The 9652-nt window shown below is 46.8% G+C and overlaps 1 protein-coding gene across 1 annotated transcript in view; it reads left to right on the top strand.

The window, feature by feature from the left end:
- Positions 1-2408: 2408 nt before the first annotated feature.
- VPS37B (VPS37B subunit of ESCRT-I) overlaps positions 2409-9652 on the top strand; it is a 28727-nt gene continuing 21483 nt past the window's right edge. Inside the window, exon 1 of the mRNA XM_045534928.1 lies at positions 2409-2663. Coding sequence (XP_045390884.1) covers positions 2430-2663 — 234 coding nt within the window. The 5' untranslated portion in view covers positions 2409-2429. The remainder of the gene's footprint in view (positions 2664-9652) is intronic.

Below are 9652 nucleotides of genomic sequence, written 5' to 3'. Positions count from 1 at the left end.
GTTCAACTATGTGAAGGTTATGAGTTTCTTTTTTTTTTTTTTTCTGGACGGATGCTTGCCAAACAATTCCCAATATTGTGTAACAGGAGATTCATCACTCAGACGGCAACAATGCTCCCATTGAGAGAACAGTCCTGGCACATACATACGTTGCCCTTGATTCACCAGAGCAAAATCTTAGTTAACCCACAAATACTACAGGAAGATGTAGGTAGAGAGATCCAAATACCAACCAACTAAAAAAGAAAGGAAAAGGTGTCCAAGTCCACCCATGCATTAAATTGATGGGTTCGACACCCATGCAAGGAAGCCTTGATGTTGATTTTCTTTTCGTATCTCAACCACTTTAAGAGTGACAAGAAGTTTTGAGAGAAGCAGAAAACAACATGATTCTGTGGTTTGCTCTGTTTAACAACGGAAGTGGTGTGTGACTCCGGTAGGCCGGTGGCAGAAAGTAGGTTTGAGAACTCAGAGTTATAAAAGAACCAGACAAAACTGGGATGTGAACCTTGTTTAAACTTAGCACATTAATGGGTACTGTACACGGGTGTGCCATTCTGAAACCAGTTTTGTTCTTGGGGTATGTGCTTGATTAGATCACTTCGTTTTTCCATATTCTGGAATGCTCTGATCTCTAACTTTATTCTCACCTTCTGTGGGGACTGTGAGAAATTTCTGGACATCTTAAGCCTTTATAGGGCTGGATGCAGTGGTTCACGCCTGTAATCCTAGCACTCTGGGGGGCTGAGGTCGGAGGATCGCTTGAGGTGAGGAGTTCGAGACCAGCCTGAGCAAGAGTGAGATCCCTGTCTTTATTTTAAAAAAATTTTTTTTTAATTTTTAAAAAAGCCTTCATAGGTGAGAATTTCCTGGAAATAGAGCTACCACTCTTAATTTTGGTGTATTCTTTTCCTGGAGGGAAACAAAAAAAAAAACCAAAAACTTCCTACATCCCTTCCCTCTTTATTGTGTCTTTTCCTCCTGAGAACCTTCTTTCTTGACCAAGAATAACAAGTTAAAAGGAAGAAAACTTTTGAGTGCCCTTTTGAACTCAGTAAAATCTTTAGCTTATGGATCATATGAAATGGTTCCTCTAACTTTCCTCATTTTTCTACGAGTCCTCAGTACAAGAGGCTAGAAGGAGAGACTGGGTCAGTGGAGCCCAGCCTAACGTATGGGGGACGACTCAGACCTTATGTTCTACTGATGGAGTTGCAGACGCATCATCTTCATACACAAAGCACATCAGTCAGCCAATAAACATTCACTGAATGCCTCGACTGTGTTCAGGGCTGAGTTATGCGACGAGGTCAGTGTGGTATGATGCCAGCGTGGTGGATGCCAGACTGGGAGCCAGGACACCTGCCAATTACTTGATTTTCGGAAAAAACCCCAAAACTCCAAAAACTTTCCCCTCCCAAGGTCTTAGTTTCCTTACATGTGAAAATTAGGGGGCTGTAGTGATTAACTTCAGCCTTAGGTTTCTTCTTACTAGAACTGTGGCAGATTCCAGAGCAGGATAATGGCTTCCCAAGCTCTTTCATCCCAAGAGGCTTCCAGATAGTTGGAAGAGGGAGCAATTGCACCCTAAATCATATTCTTTCTGCAAGAGCCCAGCGTGGCCCACCTGGATGTCTGGGCACCTTCCTCTGAGGTGGTGCACAGGGGCCACTACAGCCATAATGGCTTTCCGCCCATTCTGAACGTAGGAAGCGAGTCCTGCCCGAGGGCCTGTGCACATGCTGGCCTTGCTGCCTTGAGCTTCCAACAGGAATGGTGGCTACTTCCTCCATTCTCATCCTGCTGATCTTAGATTGCACCTTTTCTGAGAGCGCCAACTCTTACAACTCTTTCTAAAGATCTTTATTACTATTCTCTTATTTCAGCATCCATTCCGTTCTTTGCACTCTCCCAATTTGTAATCATTTAACTTATTTCTTTTGTTTGTTTGCATCCCCTGTCAGTCTGTTAGCTCCGTGTAGACGGGGATCCTTTTGTTTTATTCAGAACTGTAGACACAATGCCTAGTACCACAGAAGGTCTTAACACATATTTGTTAAATGAATGACGTGGCAGCACCAAAATTCCGAGGAACCAGATGGCATCTCTACTTGTTTCCCCACCAAGTCCCCTTCTTTTGGGTTCCCTGGGTCAGGCTGGCTGTCACACTGGCCGAAATAACTTTCTTCCACTGCCTGCTTTCTTTGGATCTCGGTATTTCTTTTCCTTGAGGGAAAAGGCTCTTATGACATCATGGCGCACTCTCCTGTGCCGTAGTGACATCATCACCGCGCTCACGATGTCACAAGCCGGTCCCCGGACCCCTTCCCCTTCCTTTAGAAGTCTAAGGGTGGCTGACACAAGCCCCTCCTCGCGCCCAGCCTGCCAGGTCCGCAGCGCGCTACGTCACGTCCGCCCGCCGGCCGGCGATGACGTCACGCCCCAGGGCTGGCGTCACGTGCCCCCCCGCGGGGGGCGGGTCTCGAGGGCGGTGCTTCCGGTCGGCGGAGTCTGGCGGCGCGAGCGGCGGCGGCGGCTGCCGAGACGCGGGGATGGCGGGCGCGGGGAGCGAAGCCCGGTTCGCCGGGCTGTCGCTGGTGCAGCTCAACGAGCTGCTGGAGGACGAGGGGCAGCTGACGGAGATGGTGCAGAAGATGGAGGAGGTGAGCCGCGCGGGGCCTCGGGGCGGCGGCGGCAGGGCCTCGGGTGGGATTCGCGCCTGAGCGGCGGCCTGAGGCGAAGGCGACCGCGGAGCCTTGAGTCGTGCTGAGGGCACTGGGACGAGAAGTGGGCTGGGGGTGCTCGAGAAGGGCTTCAGGAGCCGGGGAACCGTGACTGGTGCCGGGCGGGGCGGGGGGCCCGAGACGGCGTTCGGGGGACTGAGGGGACCGAGCCTGGGGCTGAGGCGGGAAAACGGGTGCCGAGACGGGGCTTGGGGAGCTGATTGGGGGTCTGAGGCAAGGTTTGGGGGCGCTGAGGACCCAAGGCTGGGTCTGAAGGGGGAATCGGAGAGTCTGGGATGGGGTCAGGAGTCCAGAGGGCTGTGTCCGAGTCTGGGGGGACGAGGAGGGACTTGGGGGAATCCGAGATTGGGTTGGCGGGGGTAGAGCGGGGAGACGGCTAGGTCTGGGCAGGAACTGGGGGGCTTCGAGGGGAAAGGTTGGGGGCGTCCGGGGGCACTGAGGCCGTTACTGGGGGTCTAAGAATAGGTTTTGGGGGGCTGAGTGGGTTAGCTGGATGTGATTTTTAGGAGAGGATTGAGGATTCCAAGATCCGTTTGGGAGGCTGAGAGTCTGTAGCTGAGTCTAGTAGCTGTTTCTGAGGGGCTTTAAAGGTTGGTCAGGGGTCCCCAAAGTTTCGAGGCAGAAGATCATGGAACGTACGTAGGCAGGGTAAGGTTTGAAGGGTCCGTGTGTCTGAGGGGTTCCAAGAGTGCCCCTGGAGTCTGACTTCATTTGGCAGTGGCCTTAGCACGGTTATCCCTCCCTGGGTCTGTGGATGAGCCTAAGGGGCAGCAGCATCCCTCTTTCTGTAAGGGTTGCCCCCCTCCATGGAAGGAGAAAATGTGGGGATTCTAGTAGGGCTGGCTTTGCATCACGGGTGTCCTACCCCTAATGGGGCGGTTTCTGGGGGAAGATAAAATGGGGGGTGGGGGCTGACCACCACCACCCCTGCTCCTGGGGGGCCCTGCCCAGCTCTGAAAGGCATGTGCCCGCCCTGCTTCTTCTGGTTATCTTCCTCCATATGGTGTGGTTTGCTCTGGGGGGGTAACTGATATCATCAGATTTGCAGCGTGTTCTCCCTTTCTCCCCGAGCCCTTTGGACTCTTTCTCCAGAAGTCCGATCTTGAGTTCAGGTCTCCCCTAGGCAGGTGGACCCAGGCTAATCCCAGCTTTCCCTGGCCCACCAACCACTCCTACTCCTTTGTCTCTGAAGTCTGAGCCTTCCCACGCCTACAGTGTGAGCCTCTCGCCCAGAAGCCGGTGTGGGGGCTTTTGGCTTTCTTTCCGAAGAGGGATTGTTCAGTACTGAGCCAGCCCCCTTAAAAGAGGGCTTGTATGGAGGTTGCACATTCAAAATCCCTGGAAAACCCTCAACAGATCATTGTCCGGAGCTACAGAGAGGCCACTGTAGTAAGATGGTATCAGTCTTTCCATTAATACACCCCTTGTATTCACGGGCTTTGTAACTTGGCACATATAATGTTGCTCCGAGATGCAATTTACCCCATTTATGGTCTCCATGTGGCACTTTCCATTTTAGAGAATAATAAGTGACAAAATCCATCTTTCTTGACTCAATGAGAGTTTCATGTCTCCTAAGAACAAATCTTTGCTTAGTTTCTCTGCTTTTCAGTTGCTGGGAGACCTTTTGTGGATTGTCAGCAGGGTGTCTTTCTAGTTTAATAATAAAATGATAGGTATATTTTTCTAATGTGTAACACTGCAAGTTATTTTGGTATATGTGACTGTTCTGTTTCAGTAAGCACAGAGTACTGTAGTTTTATTGGTAGAACATTAATAGAAATCAGCTGCCTTTTAATAGAGGGAAGATTGTGGAAGAGTTAATTCTACTGACTCGAGGCTGTTGGGGACAGTCTCACTGTTTCCTCCACCTACAGACCTGGGGATTATTTTTTAAAGGGAAAGGGAAATTAATCTAGCAGGATTTTTTTTTTTAAGTAAAAGTGACCTTCATACCAGAGTACCCAGTAGAATTATTGAGGACTGACTCCACTTGATTAGACTGCATAGTTCAAGTTAAATTACTCAGCAGTAGTTTGCTTTTCTGGGTGTAGTGCTTTTAAAACAAGGAAACTGAACTTGAAAACCAAAATGCCTTAGGCAGCTCACCTAGCCAGGGTCACTCTCTGCAAATCCTGTTGCCCTGGTCATGCGTGGTGCCTTTCTCAAGGATTGGGTGTAACATGGACAACTGAAATTTTGGGCCATAGTAGTTTCAGTCACCTGGCAGTGATCTGAGTTGGTTTATTTTGGGGTGGTTGTGGGATACATTTGAAGAGAATATTTTGTGAACTCTCTATTCTTGACCAAATGGAACATTTATGATGTGTTGTTAAAAGGACATTCAGGCTTTGGAATCATACACTGCAGGCTGGACTGGGCTACTTCCTGTCTGTGTGATTGCAGGCGAGTCACTTCACCTCTCTGAGCATCTGTTGGAAAAGAGTTTCCCTGAGTTGATGTGAGGATCAGGTGATAACAGTGAGGCCTGTTAAGTACTTAACATAGCCCATAAATGGGTTCAATTAATAGTAATTGCAGTAATTAATAATTACTTATAGTTGTCTCTTTTTTGAAAGATTACCAACAATCATTTATACCAGGTCATCCTGACAAGTTAATAGGGTTTCATTTCAAGAATTTTAAGTAGATTTATTTGCCATTAGCCTAAGAAACATTTGCCTTTCTATGATCAAAATGATGATATATTTGAGTAGGTCTAGGATGAGATGGTAAATGGAACAGGCCTTTCACAGCATAGAATCTTTTAACTTGAACCAAAGGGTTTTTTTCTTTCTTTTTTTAATTGGCAGAAGGAAGTGTTTTAAATTGTAGAGTAAGGCTTCTCTAAGCCTGAGGGGATATTTTGTGGCGGCTGGAAAGTGTGGCTAGGGCTTGAAGGCATTGGCTGTTAGGTTTAAATGCAGCTGTTCATTATGCTTCACTTACATTGTTTTAATTGTGGTGTGTGAATTTTAGTGCAGCTGAAGACATTAAAATGATGTCGGAGCTATAAACGTTCTCGTTTTCTGGGCCTGTGTGTTAGTCTGTCTTTTCCTGTTCCTCCTGTTCATTATGCAGTTCCCTAAATGTTGTATATCCGCAGTCATCTTACACTCCTTTCCTTTTGCTGCAGGCTTATGTTTCATATGCACACATTTTTATTTTTATTTAAAGTTATTTTTACATGGCAGTGGAATGTGCCTCCTTCTGTCCACATTAACCCCACTGGACATGCAGGGCACTCCCTTAAAAGGAACTGTCACTTAGGGGATTAGGCAGCTAAACCAGACCTCTTGGGTCACTTCTCCCAGTGTGCTCTCTGAAGAAGTGCTGATTGGTTGGTGTTAACTAAGGATCCAGATTCGGGATCTTTGTTCCTGTGGCAAGTGAAAATGCCCACGTGCACAAATGCTGAGGGTCTGAAAGACAGAGCTGTTTCCCTAAGGCGTGTTAGGGTGTGATTTGTGTGTGGGGCTGCAAAGCTACTGCATGAATCATAATGGCTCATTGAAATGTACTGACCTTGCTTTAAATCCAGGGACTGCTTCCCATGCATACTATCTGAATGCTGGGGAGACATGGATTTTTAGACGCCAAGATTTGAACTCTTTGGGTATAATTCTGCTGGAGTTTGTTCCTATCCATATTGTATAGTCATTATTATACATGTAAGGGCTTTATCTTTTAAATCTTTTTTTCCATGTTTCCATGGACCTAGCACTTTGACTCTTTTTTTTAGAGACATGGTCTTCCTCTGTTGCCCAGGGTGGAGTGCAGCTGCGAGATCATAGCTCACTATAACCTCAACTTGTGCACTCAAGCAGTCCTCCTGGCTAATTTTTTAATTTTTAATTTTGTAGAGTTGGGGGTCCTGCTGTGTTGCCGAGGCTGGTCTTGAATTCCTGGCCTCAAGTGATCTTCCTGCTTTGGCCTCCCAAAGTGCTGGGATCACAGGCATGAGCCACCTCACCCAGCCCATTACTTTATTTATTTTTTATTTTTTTTGAAACAGAGTCTCACTCTGTTGCCTGGGCTAGAGTGAGTGCTGTGGCATCAGCCTAGCTCACAGCAACCTCAAACTCCTGGGCTTAAGCAATCCTTCTGCCTCAGCCTCCCGAGTAGCTGGGACTACCGGCATGTGCCACCATGCCCGGCTAATTTTTTCTATATATATTTTTAGTTGGCCAGATAATTTTTTTGTATTTTTAGTAGAGACGAGGTCTCGCTCTTGCCCAGGCTGGTCTCAAACTCCTGACCTCGAGCGATCCGCCCGCCTCGGCCTCCCAGAGTGCTAGGATTACAGGCGTGAGCCACCGCACCCGGCCCCAGCCCATTACTTTAACTCTTGAGAAAAAATTACTGTGCCCAGGAATATTTTCTGAAATTCAGCTTTATCTCATTTTATCTTTTTTTTAGAGGAGGCATCAAGATTTCAAGGAAAGAGCATCACTAACAGTTGCATGACCTTGTTTAAGGGACTTAAACTCTGTGCTTCATTTCTCCACCTATAAAGCAAGGATAGTAATAATGCCTGCCTTTTAGGACTCTTGTGAGGTTAAGTGTCATAACAGGTGGAGAGGATACTTGGCACAGAGGAAGCATTCAATAGAGGCTAGATCCCTTTTTTAAAAATTTTTATTTAATTCTTTTTAGAAACAGTGTCTTGCTCTGTCTCCCAGGCTGGAGTGCAATGGTGCAATCGTAGCTCACTGTAACGTCCAACTCCTGGACTCAAGTGATCTTCCTGCCTCAGCCTCCCAAATAGCTAGGACTACAGGTGTGTGCCACCACACCTGGCTATTTTTTTTTTTTTTTTGTAGAGTCGGGGTCTCACTATGTTGCCTAAAGTGATCTTGAATTTCTGGCCTCAAGTGATCCTGCCGCCTTAGCCTCCCAGAATTCTGGGATTACAGGCTTGCGCTACCGCACCCAGGCTAGCTCCCTTTCTTTAATAAGAGACTTTTAAAATTGTTAGACTGGCTTAGATGAAATTTGATCCACTTAATTTACTTAATTGCTCTTCTTTTACATTTACTGAAAGTACAGTGGGGGTGGCCTAGCACAGTGGTTGCTGGCTTTTGATACCAGCAGTGCAACCTTTGACAAGCATTCAGTCTTTCTAATTGCAGTTTCCTCATTGGAAATAAAGGAGATAATAATAGTAACCTACTTCATAGGGTTGTTGGGTAGATTAAATGAGATTAGTATCTAAGATGCTTAACATGGTACCTAGCACAGAGTGAGCACTTAGTAAATATTGGCTAAAAGGCATAGTATCCTTGCTGCCAAAATAGAACATTCCATTTCAGTTCTGCAGCTGTTGAGGACTTGCTATGTGCAAGGCATTGTAAAGGATAGAAACACAAGTAGGGCATAATCCCTATACTGTAATTTGGGAATAAACCAAGTACACAAATATCTACAAAACAAGAGAGAATAAGAGATATGGAGTTTCACATTGGGAAGATAAAAAGAGTTCTGGATATGGATGGTGGTGATGGTGGCACAACAATGTGAATGAACTGTACTCTTAAAAATGGTTGAAATGGGCCAGGCCCCATGGCTCACGCCTGTAATCCCAGCACTTTGGGAGGCTGAGGCAGGAGGATTGCTTGAGGTCAGGAGTTGGAGACCAGCCTGGGCAATAGGATGAGACCGTCTCTACAAAAAATGTTTAAAAAATGATTAAAATGGTAAATTTTATCATATATATTTTACCACATTTTAATTTGTTTCAGAGACAAGGTCTTGCTCTTTTGCCCAGGCTAGAGTTGCAGTGGTGTGATCACGGTTCACTGCAGCCTCAAACACCTGGGCTCAAGTGATCCTCCTGCCTCAGCCTCCTGAGTAGCTGGGATTACAGGTGCACACCACCACACCTGGCTAGTTTTTCATATATTTTGTAGAGATGAGTTCTCGCTCAGACTGGTCTCAAACTCCTGGCCTCAAGCGATCTTCCCATCTCGGCCTCCCAGAGTGCTGGGATTACAGGCATGAGTCACTGTGCCTGGCCTTTACCACATTTTTAAAAAAAGAGAATAAAAAAGCCAGATGTGAATTATAAATGACATTGAAGGTCAGATGAAAAAAAGCTCTCTGGCTTAGGTTCCCAGTGTAAGAGACAGACTTTGGTAGGTGGCTAAGTTTTTAGAAAACAAATTGTTAAATACAGTAATACCTACCAGAGGGTATAGGGAATGATATGAAGAACAACATTGTGTGCCTGCCACCCAGTTTAGGAAGTAAACACTACCAACCCAATGAAAAGCCCCACCTCACCCCCGCCCTGTGTGCTCTCTCCTGAGCATGTACTTCCTCATGTCCCCCAGCCACTGTCTGGATTAGGTATTTATTTTTCTAAGTAGGATTTTGATAGACAAAAATGGGGGCTCAGGAGGAAGTGACAGCATGAGCACAGGCACAGAGGCAGGAAAGCAGGGGACAGGTTGTACGACTAGTGAGTTCTCATCTATTTGGCCAGACGGGATTTGCTTATGTGTAGGGAAATGACAAGAAATAAGGCTGGTGAGGGCGGAGTGCCAGGGTGTGAGCTCCATGGCAATTAATTTGGTGGCAAGGAGCTTCTGTGACCATTTTGGAGCAGAGAAGCAATTGGATTAGATTGCACTTTAGGAAGATTAATCTGGCAGCAGAGTGTGGGCTGGATTGACGTAGGGAGGCTCAGGAAGACCGGGCTGGAGGCAGAAGTGAAAGTGCAGGTTAAGAAGAAATTAGGATTTGAGCTGGGGTTGGGGAGAGGAGAGGCAGAGCAGCTAGCTGGACTCACTCCCCGCTCCCCCTCCCTTGCTGACCAACTGGAGAAGCTCATCAGCTTTCCCTTCCAAAGCGCTCTCCCCCCTCTTCAGTCACGGCCACATAGTCCCTTAGCCTCTTTGTATACCTGT

Source organism: Lemur catta, chromosome 21 (assembly GCF_020740605.2).
Source record: "Lemur catta isolate mLemCat1 chromosome 21, mLemCat1.pri, whole genome shotgun sequence".
NCBI lineage: Eukaryota > Metazoa > Chordata > Mammalia > Primates > Lemuridae > Lemur > Lemur catta.
This window is presented reverse-complemented; position numbering and strand designations above follow the sequence as displayed.